The 24277-nt window shown below is 35.4% G+C and overlaps 1 protein-coding gene across 1 annotated transcript in view; it reads left to right on the forward strand.

Moving 5' to 3' along the window:
• The window catches only part of LOC144441512 (breast cancer anti-estrogen resistance protein 3 homolog), a 70237-nt gene extending 47667 nt beyond the window's left edge, over positions 1–22570 (forward strand). Inside the window, exons 5-9 of the mRNA XM_078131096.1 lie at positions 4991–5027; positions 18593–19939; positions 20334–20431; positions 21025–21193; positions 22044–22570. Of these exons, the coding sequence (XP_077987222.1) occupies positions 4991–5027; positions 18593–19939; positions 20334–20431; positions 21025–21193; positions 22044–22538 (2146 nt within the window). The 3' untranslated portion in view covers positions 22539–22570. The remainder of the gene's footprint in view (positions 1–4990; positions 5028–18592; positions 19940–20333; positions 20432–21024; positions 21194–22043) is intronic.
• The last annotated feature ends 1707 nt before the right edge of the window (positions 22571–24277 follow it).

Below are 24277 nucleotides of genomic sequence, written 5' to 3' on the forward strand. Positions count from 1 at the left end.
CTTTGATGGCTGTGGTTCATGTAATCAAGATAGGATATGACTTGCCACCCAAACAGCTACTATTTATGAAGTGGTAGAAGATAAACTTTCCTATATCTTTAATGATGCTTTCCAAAGTCAAAGTGAAATGATTGAAAATCAGAATATTTCAGATAATAGAAAGATTTAGCTCAGCTGGTATAAATACTGTCTTTTAGAAATGTAATATTGTGAAAATGAATAGCCATGGTTCTTGTAGTCAAGATGTGAAGTGATTTGCCACCCTATCAGCTACTATTTGTGAAGTGGTGGAGGATGGCATGACATGCAAACTATGGTTCATGTACTTCAGTTTAGTGTTAACGGTGTAGTAGTAAAATTTCATTCACATCACTAGCTGACACCATCTTCGTGTGTCTGTCTTGAACAGTTGTGATTTCCTGCCTAGACAGTGTTTAATGATAAATCTCAGTCATGGTTTGACCTTAACTGAACCAGAAAGAGAGAAATTGCATTCCCTAAATTGTTGTCAAGAGATTGTTTGTATAGATAGAGTCTCCATACATCATCTGATCTATCATCATGTCATAAAAAACTAATGCCAAAAAAGACCCCTACATCGTACTTTCGAGTTTGATCCATCAATGCCAGAATTTTAAGTTTATATATTGCGTAGGCGGTGTCCAACCCAGGCTTTTAGTTTGATTATGAAAAGGGAATGAAATGAAATATAAGAAAGATATGTTATGCAGATTTGGTGCAGGTGAAATTGAAACTGAGAATTCATTTATTTTTTATCCATGCTGTCTTAGCTTATCGTACAAAGTGACATCCAAAAAAATGACAATTATATGACCGAGCAAAATTAGTTTCATAAGAAAAAACTGAATTATGTGAAATTAGAGAAATCAGAGAAAGTTGCATTTCCAAATTCATTATAATGTAGAATATATGACAACTTGGATTTACTCTGGAGTCAAAACTGGGTCTATGTTATGTTGAAAGACTAGACATTCTGAAGGTGTTAGCTCATAATGTATTGAAAGATGGTCACATTTCAAAGCAGAAAAAAATCGAAAATTTGAAAAAATGACACATTCAGATTGGATTTTAACCATCAATATTTGAATTGGTCTTTAAAGAACAAGTTTCATGCAAAATAAAGACTTTTTTCAAAAAAAAGTGAAAATTTGGAAAATTTGACAGCAGATGTTTGGTAGGCAGCAATCTTGATATACAATACTCTAGAGAAAAGAAGACCAACTGTATATACATGATAATATTGATGGCACAGGTTTGTAGACTCAGATTACAGAGATCCCATGCAGTGATGTACCTAGTTATCTAGCATATGATGAGTAACACTGGCTAATAATACTCCAACAGAAATATTAGAATCAATGCAAAGCAACTCATTACACGGATCATTTCAATGTTGGCAATGATATGTATGTATAGCATACTGAAGACATGGCTAATAACTGTGAGTATGGGTTGTAGTGATTTCTCTTTCTCGTTTAGTCATTTTGATTTGCCTTCAAAACTCTTGAGGTATATATATATTAGGAATCAGAGTATGTTTCAATATTAATGTTAGAGAGAATTATGACCACCATATTCATAAAGTACTAACAATTTATGCCAAAGAACTATTATTCTGTTGTAAGAAAATTGTAAGTCCTGTCCTCATCAGTGTACTGATGTCAGAGGTGGTAACGATACATCATAACTAGTCTACATCTACCAGTGATATCAAATCATCTCTTTAAAGAGAAATCTTGAGATTCAAAGGTTAAGATGCTATACAACTAGACTGTTATCGCAACTATCGCTTTCCTCTTTCTAAAGATTTTTGTTTCATTTTTCTGATGGAAAGTAATGTCCATAGTGTCTTCTTTTCAGTTTCACTCTGTACGTCATCATTAAAGTAACAACATAGCAGGAAAGAGCTTTTCCACTATTAGCAAAGTAGTTTATGTACATCATATCAACCACTTCAGATGGTGTGCTGTTGTATGTACTCATCACTAGCTTTCTATAATGGAAAAGATATTGCCTTGATGTTGATAGCCCAGATATATCCATGGCTGTAAGGCATGATACTGTTTGTCAAATTTGATAGCCTTGCAAGTCTATGGGTGATAGTGTTCATTATCAACATGCAGTGATGTGGTAATTAAGATGTTTTATCTGTATGTGTTTGAGTTTGAATGCCTATTTCCAACAATTTATCACAGATTGTCTTTTCAAAACAAAAGATATGTGAAGAATTAACGTGTTTAACCTTCAAAAGACAATACGTCCTTCAAGAGTGTATTAGATCGGAAGTAAGCCAAATGGACACAAGTAAACATGGAGAAATTTGAAAGTAAGCCTGACTTTGCCTGAGACCTGGCTGACCATGGTGGCCATATCCATTGAAAGACACTTTAGGGGCTTTCATCTTGTTTACTGGAGAGGTTGGCCACCAAGCTTGCATATCTAAACTTTATCAAAGGACTCATTCAGTGTTATGAGTACCACCACAATCATGTAGAAGTGGAACCCAAAGTGATCTTCATCTCATCATTGCACAGAATAGATCCTAAGCAGTGTGCTCTCCCTAAGCCAATTTCATGTACTACTGCCACACACAGTTTCTAGTGACACACTTAAATGTGGTGTTAATTCCCTGTCTATTACTAGGTGGTGACTCACAAGAAATCCAGTTTTTCTCATTTTGACTCACAACAACAAAAATTGGCTATCATAAGAGGGCACACTGATCCTAAGTTAGCAAATATTCAATAGCACAAGTTTATTAATAGTGTTATTCAAGAATATCTGTCTGATATACTATTAAAAAGGGAAGTTGACAGACAAAACACTGAGATTTGAAAATAAGCAGAACTTTAACTTAATAACTGACCTATTGATATCACCATGGGTTCATGTAGAGGAGAACCCAAAGTGAAATTCATCACAACATTGCACAGAAATGATTGGATCCTTGGTTAGACAGGTAGTCAATTTTACAGGACTAATACTGGTAGCATGAGTAGTGCCATTCAGAAGTATCTGTCTGATTTCAAGTACACTATAACCTAAGCTGACAGAGAAAACGTTGAGATATTTGAAAGTAATCGTTAAGTTAGACACCAAGGCTTACAAATTTGAAAGCAATCTAGGGGAGATTTCCGGAGTTTTTTATATCAGGCTTGTAGGTAATCCTTGATATGTGATGTTGCTGGCTTAGATTACAAATTACCTAACCATGGAAGAATCCAGGCTATGTGTTGCACCATTCTACAAAGTATCTTGTTATTGGCACATAGTTCCAATGCACCACCCTACAAAGTCACTAGCTATTGGTTGCATTGTAGCATCCTACAAAGTCACTAGCTATTGGTTGCATTGTAGCATCCTACAAAGTCACTTGCTATTGGTTGCATTGTACCATCCTACAAAGTCACTAGCTATTGGTTACATTGTACCATCCTACAAAGTCACTAGCTATTGGTTGCATAATTGTAGCATCCTACAAAGTCACTAGCTATTGGTTGCATTGTACATCCTACAAAGTCACTAGCTATTGGTTGCATAATTGTAGCATCCTACAAAGTCACTAGCTATTGGTTGCATTGTACATCCTACAAAGTCACTAGCTATTGGTTGCATTGTACATCCTACAAAGTCACTAGCTATTGGTTGCATTGTACATCCTACAAAGTCACTAGCTATTGGTTGCATTGTAGCATCCTACAAAGTCACTAGCTATTGGTTGCATTGTACATCCTACAAAGTCACTAGCTATTGGTTGCATTGTAGCATCCTACAAAGTCACTAGCTATTGGTTGCTTTGTAGCATCCTACAAAGTCACTAGCTATTGGTTGCTTTGTACATCCTACAAAGTCAGTACTTATTTGTGAATAGTTTCATTGCACCATCCTACAAAGCCACTAGGTATTGGTTAATTCTGAAGGAAATAAATGCAAATCACTAGATTCTTTGTACCACAGAAAGAGGCAATGTCATACATAAGGCATGTACTTTTATCTTAACTTTTCACTGTGGAAGTTACAGTGAATTTCAGTTTGAGAATTCTGTATTCAATGCTGATTGGCTGGGTTTGTGCAAAGAGTTATCCTATTGGCTGTTAAACAGGTGTAATATGTCATTGAATACTTTTCCCCTCTCACTGAAATTTCACCAACTATATTAGACTCTTGAACTTGAATGAAATCATCTTGTCAAGTCAGAAGGACTGGTGTTCATCACTGCAAAATTGTCAAATTTGTAGAAATTCTGGCAATAGTGGAACTTTAAACATGGTTGATGTGTGTAACTTGAACTAAAAGTATTGAAGGCAGTCATTGCCAAGAGAGTGGGTAAAATGGAAACTGAACTGGGACAGCATAAACTTATCAAGTGTTTATCCCAAAACATAGTATTGTGCAATTATCCATGACACAAAACATTTGTATGCATGCATACCAAGACAGTGAAAGAATTGCTTAGATGTGAGCTATCAAATGATAGCAAAGCAGGTGGAAGTAAACAAAGTAGAAATGACCCATTTTAAGCTACTTGGCATGACTTCACTGATAAATGCCGCCTCACGTTTAGGTAAATAGATCAGTTGGCATTGCATTGCTTCACAACCCATATCACTTTCAGAAGCTGTTCTAGAAGGTAGCTAGCTAGCCGACTTGCTTGTCCATCACGTCATAGCTTTGCTTATAAACGCATATCAGTTGATGAAAAAGGTATATAGCCAACTTGCTTGTATTTGCCTTTAAAGTCTCTCTATGTATTTGTTCAGTTCTACATGTAGTAGTCCATGTGTGGGAATGCAAAACTTGAAAGCCACATCTAAACCAACGTGTGTCAATAGACTGAACAGAACATATAGCATTCTTAGCATTCAATACTATCACTAGACTTATCAATTAGTGAAGTTGTCGTCACTGTGCAATATGTTGATTGAATCTCAGTTGATTTTAATAAGCAATGTTTTTCTTGTTCTTACAGATCTCCCGTCCACTCACCGGGTGCTAAATATGAACCTGTAAGTATTCAATGTATATACCTCTCAGTAAAATTTGCAGTGATTTATATATACAACAATCACCAGTGGAAAGGCGGAATATGTTTGTAACAAATAAATTCCTTGGTTTTTCCACTTTCCAGTACCATACATATACAACAGCAGTAATCAAGGTTTTAGTTCACTTCGATAGACACATACTAAAACTATTATTGCAACGTGTAGATACTATTGGATGGACGGTGGTTTAATTACTACACTCACAATAGGGTGGCATTTCTAATAACTTGTATGATCTTGCAGTGTATACGTAGGGGATATCCAGTGTTTGTACTGCCTTGATTACAGGGTGAATGTATCTGCACAACAACATCTGCCATCGCCCGCGCGTGTGTAATCTACATTGAATAATGATAGTTTTAATTTGTCTTAGTAAGTTGAAACCTCAGTTGCTGCTGTAGTTATGAATTATGGACTGATCAAGATTACTTGAAAGTTGCTATTTTAGTATCCAACATAAAAAACAAACATTGAAATTTTACCTCTGTCAATGAGAGAAATTTTATGCTGAGAATGCTGTGACCTTCTGCTAAGTGAAGTCATAGCTATCTATATAGACACAACATGAGAGTCAGGAACATTCTCGGAGAAGAAAAATGAAACGTGATGAGGGAGATCAAATTGTTAATACATAGTGTGATAAGAAGATGAGCTGCAGTGTCAGCATTTTGGATACCATCGGGATCTGCTTGATCTGTTTAAAAGTAGGGATGTGATGAAAATGTAAAGAGAGAATTTTCTGTGTGGCCTACTAGTCACATAAAAATTACAATCTCAGCTATAAAGTTTTAAAAATTATAACTGCTCTGGATTTTGTCAGAGTGGTCTATAGTTGAAATTAAATTTTCTAAATTTTAAAAATGTGGGTGAACACAGATTATCATAATTCAAATGGGTGAGTGTTCATTGACTTAATAGTTACAAATGAAAATTTCTACTTACTGAGTCAAATAAAAAAATTTGGATTCATTTTGAAATTTTTTTTTTGACGTGAGTTGAAATTGTCAAGTGTACAAAGTGAAATATATTAGTGCACTGCATTGTAAGTACAGATTTGTAATACTTTATTTGCAATTGTGGAAAATCATTAGTTTTCCATCAGTGTGAAATTCCTAGATTGTGTATATTGTCATGTCAAATTTGTTGTGCTTAGCATAGTACAAGGTCAAAGTGATGAGAATTCTGGCAATCTGATGAAAATGTACAACAATCAAAGATAAGTTTAGTCACATAGTTTGCAAAATAAATTTGAGTTTATCAAGAATATGAAGATTTTTATTCCAACATCGTAATAAATGAATGCTGAAATAATTTAACACTAATATTGAAAATAAATTTTATATTTTAAATTGAAAACATGTATAATATACCCACAATACATTGTGGTGTTCATTTCAGTGAATGTTCACTTTTTGTGAAGCTCTCACTCATTATAAGAATGCTTTCAAAATTTTGAAAAAATTGGAACAGCTGTTGTGGAATTTTACACTTTCCAAAAAAACAAACTTGAAATTATTTTAAATAGAGACTTCCTGTAATAATCAGCTCTGACTATTTTTATGCAACCTGAGTATTGCACAAGTAAGCAGTTATATAAACATTACGAAAGGCGATATTAGATTGAATTAATCTCGAATCAGAGTTTAACAAGAGTCAAATATTTTCAGTCACCCTAAAAATATCTAGGGTGACCTTCATAGTCTTGCCGTTCTGGTTATCTAGTTACAAGAAATGACAAAATACATACTACTAGGTCTATGCTGTGAATTTATTGAAATTCCTGACATGTGTGGAAAATTTTCCGCTCCAGTCTTTTACTGCAGCTACATGTATCAATAACAGTTTATGACAAGCAATAAATGCTATATTACTCAACTCGGCAGTAAAATTGTTATTAAAAGTATGCATTTACTTTTATTACTTAGGGAAGATATTAAAATGAAAAATTACATCTTACTTATAATGCGTATCACAAAAAAGCCATAAGGATTTAAGAATGAATTATTTTAGAATATTGTAGAAAACTAAGGAATTATATTGGTGGTGTGTGCAATCCTTTCCAAGTCCTGTTTTCTTCAGTAATTGTGCTTCGTAAAATTGTGTACCCAAAATTAATATTGCATACATGAATTTTGGAACTGAAAGAATAAGTATGGGTTCTGTGTAATTAATCATTGGGTAAATACATCTATGCATATATGCAAGTTGAACAACAGGAAAGAGTATTAAACCCCTCCCCCTCCCCCCCCCCCCCAAAAAAAAAAAGAAAAAAAAAGAGGGGGGGGGGGGCAAATAATGTTGATGAAGCTATACTTTTTGACATTCGTCACACATATTAAAGTGATTTAAAATTTATCACATATCATGAATATTATCACTGTCAGATGTTGTAATTACATTCATTGGCTAGGATAGCTATACTTGTTAGATTTCAACCAAAATATAAGTAGTTCCATTCACCAATTGCCTTTTTATAAATTAAAGTTTTTTATACGTGTGCCAAGAAATTTAGTTCAAGGATTTGAAACACAAACTGTAAATAAATCTAAATATAAGTCAAAACAAGCATGTGTTTTGTTTTAAGCTATGAATTATGTTAGGAAGACTAAATCTAGTCTAGTGCTGTATGTGGTAACGAATCATCTCTTCACCCCAAGAGAGATCTTGAGATTCGGTGCTATAGATAGCAATCTCTAGACAAGGCTAGGCTAAATCTAAGCCAGAGACTTGGTTACCTGGCATTACAACAGTGACATACTGGCTTGTTTTGGCAAACAGTATTATCAGGTTGGATTGCCAAGTCTGTGAGCTAGACTTGTAATCAGATTGGTCTGTAAGGTATGCTGTGAAGGAATGCCCTCACACATTGGTCAACCCCTCCCAGTGAGAGGAGGCCGGTGAGGGTGGAAGAACACAATGTGTCATACAGTCTATGAGCTAGACTAGATTAGACGACCTGAGGTATACCAAGGTTTCCTTAAATTATATAGTTAATTGAATGAGAAACTGTAAATTTCACCACAATTTCCCTTCATTACTATCGTTGTGAAACCTTACAAAAAATCACTGCAAGGTAAACTTGCTTATTAAGTTATTAGCTGCAAATTTGTCTGGCTCATTTAGTAGTACTAGTCATGCAGCATTTTCAATTTATTTCTTTTACAAGTCTAGCCTTAGCATTGCAATCACCCATCCTTTTTACAAGCTACATCTCTTTCATGAATTTTGATTGATGTTTAGTCAACCGGGAACAGTATGTGAATAACAATGAAATTGAGGATTCATCAACAGAATCCATAATGAACCAGAAATCAATGCCAGCTAATTGACCTCTCCTTGCAATTCCACAAAGATTTTAAATTACCCCTGACAATTGCCAACTTAATGACAATGAAATAAAGATAGGAGAATTTGCTAAGTGTTGTATTTTGTGTACCCAGTGAAATTGTAATTGGGAGGGCGTTGACCTGTAATCCATAGTCAATTTCATTCTGAGCAGTACGTGCAATTACAATGATCAACACATGAATTTTGATAAGTTTATTTTACCTTCCCCCATGAACTCTTTAGTTGAATTTCAAAAACCTTTTATCTTGATACTGTGAAGTCAGTATACCCGAAGTCTTCAGAACAGATTTACTTGATTTCTTGCCTCAGTATTAAAAATAAATATTTATCAAATGAAAATTTCTACTCACAGAGTTAAAACATTTCTTGGAAACAAATCTCAAAATTTTGCTGACGTCTCATGTGCATAGCCAGGGATGTACTACATCCTAAGCAAACAATTATAATAATTAGTGTACATCATTATAATCGCTATATTTTGCATATCCTATTAACACAAACAAAAATATGTCTGTAAAGTTAATGTCAGATTTCATTCCTAAAATAATCAGAAATTTTACATTATATAGTCATTTTCGTGAATTTTAATTATTGCATGTCATTTGTAGTATAAACAGTTGTCTTCAGAGGGCATTGACCGAGAATCCTTGAAATATGATTAATTTCATATTTAGAAATAACGTCAGACTGATCAATTTATGAATTTGTACTGTGTACTCTTAGACTGTCTGGCAGTCACTTGTATTATGTATGACTATAATCAAGAAGCATACATATCACACAAGCTTGCACTCGGTGCTCCATCATTAAAATCATGCCTTTGGCCTTCAAATTTCCAGAAGGCAAAATATCAATAATTAATTTGAAGATAAGAATAAAGGTACAAATTAAGATACCATCAACAGTCTTCATTTTATTACGCTATATATAACTTTTTTCAGTTTAAAATGTAAGAAAATTGATTTATCATCTCTGTCAATATATTGTTATTTCATCTTATAGGCACACAAGCTATAAGTTTGCATGTTTGTGGATGTCATTTTTACAGCATATATAAATGTACTTGTAGTGTTCTACTTACTAATTCAGAAGCATAGTATTACTTAACCATCCCTTGTACTATGTTGAACTCAAACCCTGTATTAAGATATACTATAGTAACTAAATGATCTGATGTAATTTCATGTAAAAAATGCCATGGAAATCCCTGCTATGTAATCAACAGTTCTACCAATGCCAGAAGACAATTGTAATGTCATAGAAGGCATGCAACAATGTTAACATTCTACTAGGATAGTTAATCTAAGTTTTGTGTAACTGTTTTTACTTGATTAAAAAGCTTTTAAATTCAGTTTGTGCCACTTCAAAATACCTTAACACTGCAGTCTTAGATAGAGAACTGTATTCTGTATGTTATAATTCTGAGTGCATTGACCAGAATACCTTAACACTGCAGTCTTAGATGTAGACTGTCGACAGTCGTTCATGCCTTTTTTGCTGTTTTATCTAAAACTAAAGTCGTCGCCTCGCTCCTATTCGGAGCAATACTATAAGTATAACTACGTACTGATCAGCGAGTGCCAGAGGCACGAGCGAGTCGTTCGTGCCTTTGGCAATCTTCGGCAATCGCAGTTCCTATCAGTACGCATTAGTATTCATTGCTATGGAGCGAGGCGACAACTTTGTTTTAGATGAAACGTAGCAAAAAAGGCACGAATGACTGTCGACAGTCTATCTTAGATGGAGAACTATATATTGTATGTTATAATTCTGAGTGCATTGACCAGCCGTCCTTGGAATCCTAAAGTCAATACCATTTATAAACGTAATTACAGCAATCAGTGACATACTGTACTGTATTTTGTGTATACCTGTATGAAGTGTTCACTATTCAATCTTTGGGGCATTGACCAGAAGTCCTTGAAGTAAAGTATAGTCACTAATGTCTGTGATTAAAATCCATTGGAGAATAGTATATATTAAATAGAAAGGAGAAATCGTTCTACCATAGGTAATGATTATTTTGTGTTTATAGTTGCACTGCAAATTCTGCAATTTCAAGGTAAAAAAAGTTGGCATGTCATTTTTGAATTTGATGATAAGATTGTTAATCTTTCAGGAACAGCTGTTTTTTCACATTGATTTTGCAGGTATGCTGTAGACATCTTACAATCAGAATATAAGTTTGATCAAAAACTCAATATTTACTCTACAGTTCTAATATTTTATGTGGGTCTATACATTTTGTACAATGTATTGTAAGTTCCCACAATATATATGTGACAGAAATTTGACGTCAATGATAGGTTATTATACAAGTCAAGTCTTTATTTATTTATTCCAATAAAGGACCATACCTCCATTTATCCCCGGAAGAGGGTTACAGAAATACATAATAACGAATAAAGGAGGTCATGTAAGCCCAAAGTAAACAACAGTAAGACATAAATATGTAAAAAGACTACAATGCACAACAAAAGAAAATCAAATACTCTCCCTGATCCTGAAACAATCTATTATTAATTTTGTAGTTGTCACTACAATAGTTTTATCTATACTTGACATATTTATTAATATAGTGAAAGTTGTGTTCCTGTGTCAGTCAGATTACTTGGTGATTATACAGGAAGTAGGAAAGTAAAGCACCAAAGTTTAAAAACATATAAAATAACAAAATACAGAAAATTACAATAACATTTTTGGTATTACACTGCAGTTCAAATACAACTAGTATGCATTCCCACCAGTGCAAGTAATTGCTAGTACATATGAATAATAATTAAAATGCGTTGGTTGTTATCAATACTTTATATTACCATTTAGATTGATTGATAACAGTTAATGGTCCTTACACATGTGGGGCCCTTTCCCTATCTAGAGTCTTTAATTATGTGATACATTTCATTTGAAAGATTATGTTAATTGCACTGTTGATGTATAGAGCTGTCTGTATGTATTCTTATTTAACTTTAAACTCATCATGTGGTTACTGTGAAACAGTCTGTGTTTGTTTTAAAAAACTGTTTTCAGACCTACTTTAGCAAGCTTAGAATAATCCCCTCCTTATAGTTGCAACAGTGAAAGGTGGTATGTTTGTAGAAAACCTGTCAGACTCCTCTCTCTACTCTGTGTTGTGTGTTGTTAGCTCAGAGACATAACTATCATAGCTGTTACCAGATGCACTTAAGATTGGTGCTTGTGGGTCAACTTTTTTGTGAAAGCCTCCTGCTTCAGTTCTCGTGGTGAGTGAAATTGCATAGAGTACTTTAGTTCTTTCAGTGATGTTACTCTTCAAGGTATTCTCCAGAGATCAATCCATACAGCAACACTTTTAACAACACAGGGGAGCCAGGTATACAGTTTCCATTGGGTTTGAATCATAACAAAGACAGCTGAGAATTCTGCATAAGGAGAAAGTGTTTGTGAACTTTTGTTGTTACTCAACCTATTTATTCTGTAAATAGGTCTTACGATAATGTCTGAAGGCAGTATTCTTTGTATTTGTGTATTTCTCCATTTATTTTGAGAAAAGTCTCTACATTGATTTGATAACTTAAACATCTCCATAACAGAGACAGATACAATGGGAACACCAATCAATGCAACATTTGAAAAATAGGGGAAAGACGCAAGACAAACAGATTTGAAGAGGGTGAGGTGGTAGGAGGTGTAGTCACTCTTTGAACAGTATCCCTAAATATTAAATAACAGTCTGAATCAAAAAGGGCTGTACTTCGGAGGTGTCACTTTGCATCACTTAAAAGTCTAAATCACAATTTTATATGAGAGATTGCCTCTCCACAACCTATGGGTACTTGTAGAACCAGTATGTTCCAACCACACAAATATTGACAGCAATGTGGGGGGCATTTGTTGTCAATTATTTTGTTTTCTGCACACATGCACAGTGGTGCATGGTAACACCCAAGCTTCTGTCATTGTTAAACAAACACAGTATGTGTACCTACCCATGGACACTTGAGTTAACTCCAGAATCTGTCATTCACTCAATGTATTGTGCATACTTACCCTAGACCCTTGCTCACCAGAAGGTCTATGACTCACCCTATGAATACTGTCTACACTTGACACTTGGTTGGAGGTATTTACATGATGTATGGGTTCCATTCCAAACTGTCCCATGGTCATTTTGTTGTTGTGTGATGGTGTCGCTTTCTGTATAAAATTGAAAGCATGTGTTTGACTCCAGTCTGGAATCCATGCTGTTTATTTCTGTTCTATCTTTCAATGTTCATAATATTAGGAAAATGAAATGTTTTATGGTTAGCAATAATTTCATGCTACTATAAAGTGGTAGCATCTTGGCTGCTTAATTTAGATGGCTACACTTGAAAAGATGATGTAATATCACCCATCCCCTTCCTTAGAAGATGACGCACACTAATAATTTCACAGAAATTAACAGTTTCTTTCTGACTTCCTCCATATTTCCTTCATTGTTTAGCAGAAACTTGATTTCATTTGTTTTTCCAGTTGCATTTGTAATATGTATTGTCTGTATATCATTAAGTGAATTAATAGTTGAATCTTTTTGCAGCTGGCTTGTTAAAATAGATAGTATTTTTTTCCATGTAAGGAAATCAATGACCTTGATGTAATGATCAGTTTTTGAAGATATTTCAAATAATTATGTAAATCTGACTCAGATCTAGTCTGACAATTTGTACAACAAGCCAGTATATATCACAAGATATACCTCCCTCATAGATGTCCCAGATATGTTAAACAGTGAATATCAAGTTCAAACTGGGTAATATTACTAGTATATGAATGATGAAGGACACAAGCCAGCAAGGGTCAAAAGATGCTGTAGAAAGTACCGGTGAGATTTTCCCATGTGTATTATTAATTTTTCCGTTCTTTACATGTAATGTCAAATGTCAAGTTTAGATTGGACATAAATACAGAGGATAGATGAGGGATATTTTCATAACTTGTATCTCTCTTTTTTGATTTTTACAAAAGTGTAAAACTTAAAAGATAAGATTGTAAAACTTTGAGTGACAAATACATGGATGTCCCAAAATGTGTTTTTTCTAGTCATGGCATCTTAAGTTTCTCATGATGGCTGTTATTGTTACTAAGCAACCATGAAGTGAACAAAATTGCTTTTACTTGTAATGAAAATATTGCATGGAATGAGTTAGTTTATGTACATGTAGTTGTGCATCGGTGGTATTGGGATACCTTTCCGTGTTAAAGCCATTATTAACTTGTAAAACCATTCAGCCATGCTAAGAATACAAGCGTAGCATATAGGAGTCAGTTTTGCTTGAAAGGATGCATTGCATGGAGGTCTAAAAAGGGTGTAAACCATCTCTCCATCTCTGTTTAGTTCTGAGTATACGTTCCTATGTTTTACTACTAAAGTGGCAACACTTCAATCAGTACCAAATGTACTAGGTAGTAAGGGGAATGGGTTAAAGCTTGTAGTGCTAGAATTTCATAACCTAGACACACGCTATCAGGTTTGATGTAATGGTTAGTAACAGGATTGCCCAAACCCCATAGCCAAGCTTAGTGTGAATTGTTTTCCAACTTCTTTAAGTTCTGCATTCTTACATAATAGGGAACTTGCAAACCCGCCATGTTGAATGTTGCATCATGGGAAATGTGATAATAAATACTAATCAATTAGTATTGTAAACAATAATATTACATTGTTTTTTAACCACAAATGATCAATTCATAGTCACCCTGACAATTATGGGGGGTTTATTTTATCGGCAACTCAAGATTAGGTATTACGATAACGATAACCATAGATAATCCCATAGTCCTTTGCATCTGAGCATGCTCAGTCTGGATTGCAAGTTCCCTATTGTTGTACCCATGCTGCAAAGAATACATGTGGTTTTTGTATGACTCAACTTAATTCAACAATCTTCCATGTTTTGAATAGCCAATGTAGTGCAAGTCCAGTCAAGCTTACAATTGCTGTCTCTTGGCAATATAGGAGTTACCATAGCAACATAACGATACAATCTAAAGTATCTTGTATCATTTGTAACTGCTTAACATAATACTAGATCTGCTGTTGTGAAATTTCTGATTGGCATGATAACTATATGAAAATATTTCTTGAAATAAATTATGACCTGGTGATGGTCTCCAAACAATTTTGGTAATAAAGAGTCTTTTGGAGCTTAGATAGGTGGCTGTTTGACCTTAGGTCAGAAGGTCACTTGTCCTGATTTGTAGGTCATTTGTTCTGATTTGTAGGACAAATGACCTCCTGACCTCAAAACGTATGATGTTTAATTGACATTGCACAAATTGTACAAAGTTTAGACTGCCAGTACATGTAGGCCCTGTTATTGTTTAAACATCATAATGTTTATCATATCAAATTACACAGGGAAGTATTTGAATAAATGAAGGCTGACACCCATTTAAAATAGTATGATACTCCCCCTAATTCAGTTTCAATGTACTGGGTGAAAGGGTGTCACTCAGAATGATAACGTTCCCCCCCCCCCCCCCCTCTCCCTCCAGTAATCAAATGTTAAGATTTAGCATATAGGATGAAAGGGTGTCACTCGGAATGATAACGCCCCTCTTCCCCCATTCCCTCCAGTAATCAAATGCTGAGATTTAGCATACAGGATGAAAGGGTGTCACTCCAAATGATACCCTTCCCCCCTCCCCTAAAAAAACTGCACTTTTGAGCTTCAGCATCCAGGGTATTGGATGTCATTCATGAAGATGATGTGAAACCACTTCAATAACAATATTCTGAGTGTAGTTATAAGGTAGTGAAAGTAATGAGTTGTAATAGCCATAAACTATATGTGTATGGGATGACTCATAGTAATGGACCACCACATGCTGAAATTACATTACAAAATGTACATGTTATTGTCTTATCTATGTATAGTTATGACGTCCATTAAAAAGTAATCATATCAAGTTACAGTGTCCTTAAAACAAGAAAACAATCATACTGTGACACCATTTGCAATCACTCTGTCTACATAGATGTATCTAGTGTCTAGTGACCTCAGCTTGGTGTTCATAAACATATGATACATCTACATGTATCTAGTGTGTCGTATGTTTTGTTGGCATTCACAAACCACTACTACAGTACATTTGATGTTCTATAGTGACGTGTAATCTTAGTGTTCAGAAGGATCTCTGTACAACAAGTCTGTCTCCATTCATGTCAACCATGTCATCACACGCTTTGGTGAGATACACCATGGCTTTTAAAGGTACGTTTTCTTCATCTCCCTGTCTTTGTAAAATTTCTCCATTGTCTTGTGCTATTCTGTAAATCATATAAAATCATCTGCCATGAGGCTGAGGATGTAGGCTGGCAAGTTCTTGGATGAAGACTTGTCTGCTGTCTATTGACATAACACTGTTCAAAAGTTTCTGTCAAATGTAGTCTCTGACTCTCTGAGACTGTATTTTATCAATTGCATGATTTCAAAACCGTAATTTCAAATTTGTAGTCTGAAAGGTCCAGCCGTTGGGCCACTTGTACTTAGAGACCACGTTGGCATCCAGACTAGTACATTATATAAGCGGAAGGAACGACTGGATCTTTCAAGCCAGTAATTTTGCAGATCCTTTATTGCCGAGATTCCCTGCCAAACCTCTGTTAGTATGATACTTGGTTGGACGTAATCAACTGTATACCGTATATAGTAGATAATGCTCATATCTATGATGTAAGATTTTCAGTACAACATATGAACATCTGAAAGTGGATGTCAACTTAAGAATTATTCATCAGTTTTACAAACCAGGTGTATGCTAGGGTGTCAAACTGAAGTCTGTACCTAACCTCATATTATCCATAACTCCCTAGCTTTGATAGAAATGACAATCTGTTGTATATACATGCGATATATCATGATACTGACATGTACAGAGTTGATGACCTTCTGTGTAAGGAGAGCCTCAAATTTTGCCCTGTTGATAAACTGAATTGTTAGTTAAAATGTTGCCTTTGTCAGTTTATCACAGTAACTTTGTAAGCAAAGGGTTAATACATGGATGTCATAACAAAATAATTAGGTACTTTGACAATTATATTACATTCCTAAAAAATGTGTAACTACAGACAACTGTTATTTGTATAGAGGAAAATAAGGCTTAGCCATACAGACGTGGTGTGCTTGACAGAGTTACAGTGTGTTTAGAGGTGTTGCTGCATATTTTGTCCTAGTCCTGACCAGAGACTTAGCTATCTGGCTTGACAAAGTCATTTTAGCCAGTGTGTTGTGTCAGATACCCAGATACTTGGCTATCTGGCTTGACAAAGTCATTTTAGCCAGTGTGTTGTGTCAGATACCTAGACACTTGGCTATCTGGTTTGACAAAGTCATTTTAGCCAGTGTGTTGTGTCAGATACCTAGACACTTGGCTATCTGGTTTGACAAAGTCATTTGAGCCAGTGTGTTGTGTCAGATACCTAGACACTTGGCTATCTGGTTTGACAAAGTCATTTGAGCCAGTGTGTTGTGTCAGATACCCAGACTATCTGGCTTGACAAAGTCATTTGAGCCAGTGTGCTGTGTCAGATACCCAGAGACTTAGCTATCTGGCTTGACAAAGTCATTTGAGCCAGTGTGGTGTGTCAGATACCCAGAGACTTAGGTATCTGGCTTGACAAAGTCATTTGAGACTGTGTTGATATTTTGTTATGGGGCATGGCAGTGTTGTTTGAGCCAGTATGTAGAGCTGAATAACCAAATCTGTGTGTACTAAAATGTAAATGTCATGTGGTATTGGATGACATAGCAAGCAGTCATATTTATAAACAGACTGAGTATGTAAAACACTCAAAACTTAAAAGGTTCAAAATATGTTTGCCTTCAATGCTAAATCTGCTTATATACAAGTCGTGTTGTATAATTATCAAAAAATTAAATGTAGACTTTTTTACCAACAGACATAACAGTATAACTGTATTTAAAGGAACTTAGTATATTGTAATTTTGCTTGAAGATAAATTTCCACCTGATCCTTTTGTTGATACAAAGTGTCTTGAACATGAAATATCATGCTGTTGATGTTTTATGGAATTTAAAGTGCTTTGTTGTATGACTGGTGTTTGTAACATTTTTGATAACTTAGGAATGGCATAACGTAAACTTCAGGGGGTACCAGCAATTTGTTTTGAAGTTGAACTGAAATAAAAAACTAGATGTAAACTTATGATTCAATAGTTCAGACTAAATAATGAAACATAGTGAAATTTTAGTAGTCTTTATTTTTATGCACTTTCAAATGTGATTTCACCGTATACGAACTAGACTGTGTGAGTGGAGGTGTAAATTGTAATGGTACTGTGTAGGAACTAGACTATGTGAGTGGAGGTGTAAATTGTAATGGTACTGTTTAGGTACTAGACTATGTGAGTGGAGGTGTAAATGGTGACACTACGGTATAGGAACTAGACTGTGTGAGTGGAGATGTAAATCGGAACAGTACCCTATACGAACTAGACTGTGTGAGTGGAGGTGTAAATCGTAATTGTACCGAATAGGTACTAGACTACTGACATACACAACAATATCTTGTGAACAATGATACATCAAAATTGGAGTTTCCCATTATACAGTGTAGCTATTGGACTAAGGACAAGACCACCATGAAAATAAGGATAGACTAAATGTCTCAGTCAAAGTTTGGGTTCAGTTCACTCCCTCCACTTGACAGAGTATTATCAATTTAGTAAACTGCATGATTTCACACAGGGTACACAAATACATACAGAGTTTGACCTATAATGATATCTTCTCAGTTTGCGTATAGTTCTCTCCCAGCTGTTTAACATCAAGTCAATCTCACTGAGAGATATGGAACAGAAATATTTAGTTATACACTGTAGTTTATATCAACGTTTAAGAATCAGATGTAACATTCTCAACACAAGTGGTGGTATGAGAAATAAACAGAGTACCACAAAGCTAGTTGACACATTCAGTCTTCTACATTTATGGAAAATGCCTACATATTGTACATATAGGCACTGTGAAATTTAGATCTGATGGATTTATAGTGTATATGACAGGGGCCCTCACACATCGGTCAACCCCGGCCAGTGAGGCAGAATGCACAATGTATCTTACGGTCTAATGCCAGTGGATTTATTACTAAAAATGGATTTACTAGAAAGATTTTTTTTTTCTTCTTTTTTGCAGGTGATTCCACATAGAATGGAAACACCCTTAGATGTTTCTCCAGAAAAAATCAAGAAAGATTTAGAAATGGAATTGAAACTAGAAAATGATGATATTCGTAGCCATGCTTGGTTTCATGGTTGTATCAGTCGCGACATTGCAGAGAAATTGCTCACAAGAAATGGTGACTTTATTGTACGGGACTGTATTTCACAGCCAGGTGATTACGTACTGACCATGCGTTGGAATTACGTACTCCATTTCATAATCAATAGAGTTGTCATAAATCCTGAAACCACGGCAGCCAGAGTACAGTATCAGTTTGAAAAAGAAAGTTTTGATAGCATCCCAGCTTTGATCCGCTATTATGTTGGCAATCGGAAAATGATATCGCAGTCATCGCAAGCTGTGATCTCAAGGCCAGTTAATAGAACGTTACCGTTAAGTTACACCGATGCAAAATATGCATTAACACCAGCTCAGATACAAATGTTGTCAGAGCCATCAGGTTTGTCACCAGGTGGTAGTTTGCCTAATAGTGCACCTGGTAGTCCTCGTATGCCCAGACACCAGAGGTCTGGTAGCCAGCCAACAGTACTTCATAGTCCCAGTTTTCTCGACAATACGATGGAACGATCAACGAGTCAACCACATATGCAACAACGTAACGTTACAAGTAGAACCACTGAGTTTGTGAAAGATTCCCACAAAATGACCAGATATGGGAGCGAGCCATTACTAAGTCCGAAATCTGAGAGGCGATCTTTCTGTAATGATTTGCCACCCATGAAACAATCATTTGGCTCAGACAGTGAATTAACAGTAAAGCATAATCCACCACCAAAACCAAGTAGAGGGTCATCCATTAGGACTAGAGAGCGCCCTCATTCATTAGAAACAGGAACTATTTTAGACAACAACACAGGATTTGAAGATTACTCAGAACTGGACCAGCAAGAACCCATGCCTGTCAGATTTTCTGTCTTGCGGGGTGAAACATGTGGTGACGATGTGATTGATGAAAAGATGAATGCACCGACACTCAAAGCTAAACTGCGAGGAAGAAAGTTTTCGGACACAAGGAATTCTATTTTAGATTCTGAGATGAAGGACTATGGTTATCATACATTTTATCCTATCTCCTCGGAAACAATCACAGAGGATTCACCGGATGTTGAGAAAAAGGAATTTATACCACCCACTGTGGAAACGGAATCTATTTTCAAGAAGATTGATAAGTTTAGCAGTAGTTTGCTGAATGAAGAGAATAAACCACTAGAAAGTACAACCATAGTCAAGGCCAAGGGTAGATTAATGGACGCTGATAGTATCACCTTGGCCAAGTACATCACAAAGGAAGATCTCAAGGTGAGAATGCAATCAAATTTATAGATTTACTAAGCCAAACACACATATAGTAAAATGATTAAAGGGAATGCCATTCCAGGATAAAATAGAATTTTCATTACTGGTAGTGGTACTACAACATTGTCCAATGTATTCGTTTCATAACCAATCACCATAGCAACTGGAAAGTTTAACAATATATTGACTCAGATGTCATATTTTCATGTTTACAATAGCTGGGAGGAATTTCTTTGTATAAAACAAAACTGTTTAAAGATTTTTGATATAAAGCAAAATGAAGCAAAAGCATTAAGTGAGACTTTGATGATTCGGAATGACACAATGCCCTTACTGTGATAGCGCCCTCACTGGTCAAGTGTGAGTTAATGACCTCTTGTTATTTTTGTACACCTAGATATGTAGGATAGTTTCAGAGAAACTGTCTGGTATGTCTGGATTGGAACTGTTAACACTGCCACAAGGAGCCATCTTTAGACAAGATTTACTTGAAAGGTAAGTAAGAAATAAAATTAAGGAACTTATAGTTCTGATGTTCTGTGTGTGTAATAAAGAAAATATTGAAAGCCATGGTTACAAATCCTCACCTAACCATAATTTACTGTAAACTATCATGAGCACAAGATAATCTTAAAGACCAAGGTTTCAATCCCAGGTTCTCATATTAGTGTTACATTATCAGTGGAATCAATGATTACATAGGTTTATTTTTTTGTTTTGAACAAACTTTTTCTATAGCTCTGACAAACGACCAGTTTTCACACCTAGAAAGACAGAGGGGGAGAGAGAGAGAGAGAGAGAGAGAGAGAGAGAGAGAGAGAGACAGACAGACAGACAGACAGACAGACAGACAGACAGACAGACAGACAGACAGACAGACAGACAGACAGACATAGGGTTTATTAATTTTTCAGTCATAACATATTGATTCCAAAGAATAAGTTTGTATGCATTCAAATTTGACAATAACCCCCTTGAAGTTAGGGGGTCTTTCATACCCACCCTTCTGGTTTAAATTGATTTTGAGGGTATAAATATGATAACTTGCAGCATTTGAAATTTCACTCTTATTTTTTTCACCATCACAGACATCACTGCCTGAAGTTTTGGATTGCCATAACAATAATGACATGCTTAGATACGAGTGAAAGAGTACGAATGTTAACAAAATGGATTCAGACAGCGGAGATGCTAAAATCAACTATTGGAAATCTGTTTGGATTCACTGCTGTCATGGAAGGACTTTGTTGTTCACAGGTAAAATATATCAGTAAAACTTTAATAAACAATAGATGATGTTCAGATGAGGTTTTTACACTGTATTGGCTGATGGGGTCCATGCAAACACGTCTTGCTGTATACATGCAGTCATTGAATAGATTTGTGTCAAAAGTCAGGTATACAAATAGATGATCGTAAATTTGATCATATTATCAATGAAAACATAGACCCTCTACAGACCCTCCTGGGTGGAGGGTCTATGATGAAAACAACTCTTTACTCTGCTTTGAGCAACCTGCGATCTCATCTGTGTAGGTAATCTGGCTGTTAGACCCTAAGGCAATTCTGCTAACTTTACAAATGTAAAAATCAACAACAGGTCGTATAGCGCCAACCAGAGGTACATGTACTGTCATCCTCAGATTTTGTTTGGCAACCTTGTGTGCGCTGATCTAAAGTCTTACTTTACTGTGTATGTTACCATAGCAATATGGAAAATCAAAGACTACATAGTTGAAATTTAGTGAAACGGAAACTGAAACTTTGATCCACACCTGTGGACTTGTTCATCATTGTGAACAGTGTTTGCTATTGATTCATTTATTACCGGTATGTTACAAATGCATTACAAGACCAAATTTGTGGAGAGCCATGGTGTTAAAATGTCATTAAATGATTCACAGGCCCAAGGAGACTTGTTCAGATAAACAAAGACATGGATAAAGGATGTTCAGATAAACGGTATTAGATTGTATTGCCGAATGGAAAAATTCATCATTTTAGACATAATTGACTTTTTTGGGTAAATGATCCTTGCTTATCAAGACAAAATATTATAATATGTTACAGAGAATCTTATGATAATATCATTGTTCTATTCTTGTAGATTTCCAACTTGAAATTGACGTGGGACATGCTTCGTCAATCACATACCAACTTAGCTATAATGTTTGAAACCAAACTACGGCGTGTCTACAAAGACCTGAATAGCGGTGACAGTTCAGGTGTGCCGCTGACAAGAACCAGTATACCACATGTTGTACCGCTACTACAGTTAATGGAACGTGATTGGTCAGCCAACGATAGCGAAGAATTCTGGGAGGCCACAGCTGATGACTACGGTCTTGACGCCATGTTGGCACATATCGATGCAGCACGCTGTTATGCACAACAAAGTAATTTATACAAAGTGACTGCAGAGTCCAAAATTAAAGGACTATCTGTGAATGAAGAGTTGATGGACTGCTTCAGAACAGAATTTCATTTACGTATATTATGGGGCCTTAAAGGGGCTGAGATAGACAGGATCAATAGATATCATAAATTTAATCAGATTCTGACAGCAATGGCTGACAGAATTGAACCCCTGCAAACACTTTAATAGTGATCAAATAGAACAATGGCAAGGGTGAGGGGGAGGGGGAGGGGGGGGCGGCTCAACATTGGAAGGGGGAAATGATAACTATGTATTATATGAAAGCAAAAATAGTTTAAGATTAATCAGTAACATGTAAGCTGCTTCATCCTGGACAAATAGTCTGCTAAATTTTTTCTTTAAGTTCTTCAAATTTGTGCTAACACCATTTTTTCCAAAAATATTTAAAATTAAGAATTAAATATCCAAGTGCAATACTGAAATTCCAGTCAATAGTTTATTAACGATAGGTTACTGATAGTGAAAATGTCACATGACCTGTATTCAAATTCCTTTCCAGAATTGTTTCAAGACAAGAAAGAAATGCGCTTCTTATGAAGGCTGCCCTCTACAGTTCAGATGTTAAGTTTCATTTGTTTACACCAGTATTTAAGTTTCCTTTCTCTCACTCTTTTGTGTTTGTATGTAACTGGACTTTTGTCTTATGCTGACATATATGATACATAACCCATTGGAATATAATTTATTTTAAACTTTTGTCAGTTATTCCAGTTTTTCAGCAATTTTCATTTTAAAAGTAAGGGCGCGCCACTGTTTCTATGCAAGCTTCCATACTGTATAGGCAGTGATGAAGATATAACATAACATGATCACTTCCTCATAACCAAGTTTTATTTTATTGTAACCAAGCATTTCAAAGTATATAACAAGCAATGCAAAATAATTGCAAATTATGAATTCTTGCAAATTGCAAATTATCGGTGTAAATTTTGAAAAGGTGTACAAATTTACAAAGCTGGAAACTGCAAACATAAAAGAGGTATTCAGAAATGTGATGTAAAATTAAAAAGTTCAATCTAGTGAATTTTCAACATTGGTGCTCTTTATCATATAAATATGCAATAGAGAGACAAACTTGGTCATAACTTATAACAACTAATTGAGCTTTAAAACTCATCTGGGAACTTTTCGTGAACTAGTCACAGAAAAATATTGTATATTGTAGATTTGTGGTATTTGCAGTTTTGTTCTCTATACTTTATATAGTTTATTTATTTTTAGATAGATGTGTTAACTACAGGAGGGAAGCACTTCACTTTCTCAATAGATTTATTTTGGTCAAGCTGTTGACAGTATTAAGCCCTCAAGTGGCAAGGAAGAGAAATGTTGTAAAGAGGTTTAATTAAGAGATTACTTCTGCCGTAATTATGCTGTTTATTGATGAATTAGAAAACAATCTCTAGTGTTGATGAATAGAAAACAGATCAGTAGACCTTTCCAGTAAATCCTGCCCTCTAGTGATGGCTTAGACTAATCATGCAAACAGATGAATGTGAAATGAATAGAACTTTGAGTTCAATCATGCCCGTGGGTGATGAAGGACAGCTGTGAAGAAAATGGATGAAAAGACAAGTCAGTAGACCTTTCTAAGGAATGCTGCCCTCTAGTGATGACTTAGAACAATCATACAAACATATGAATGCCAAGTGAATAGACCTTTCAATTGAATCGTACCCTCTAGTGGTGAAGTGTAGCTGCAATACAAATGACAGAACAGACATGTCAATAGCCCTTAAATAATTCAGACCCTCTAGTTGGGAAGTAGAGCAGTGATGTAAATGGAAGAACAGACAAGTCAATCAACCTTAACAATAACCCAGGCCCTCTAGTGGGGAAGCAGAGCAATGCTGTGAGTGGAAGAGCTGACACGTCAATGGACCTTTATGAACATATGCAAGAAAACT

This window comes from Glandiceps talaboti, chromosome 10 (assembly GCF_964340395.1).
Source record: "Glandiceps talaboti chromosome 10, keGlaTala1.1, whole genome shotgun sequence".
Taxonomy (NCBI): Eukaryota; Metazoa; Hemichordata; class Enteropneusta; family Spengelidae; genus Glandiceps; species Glandiceps talaboti.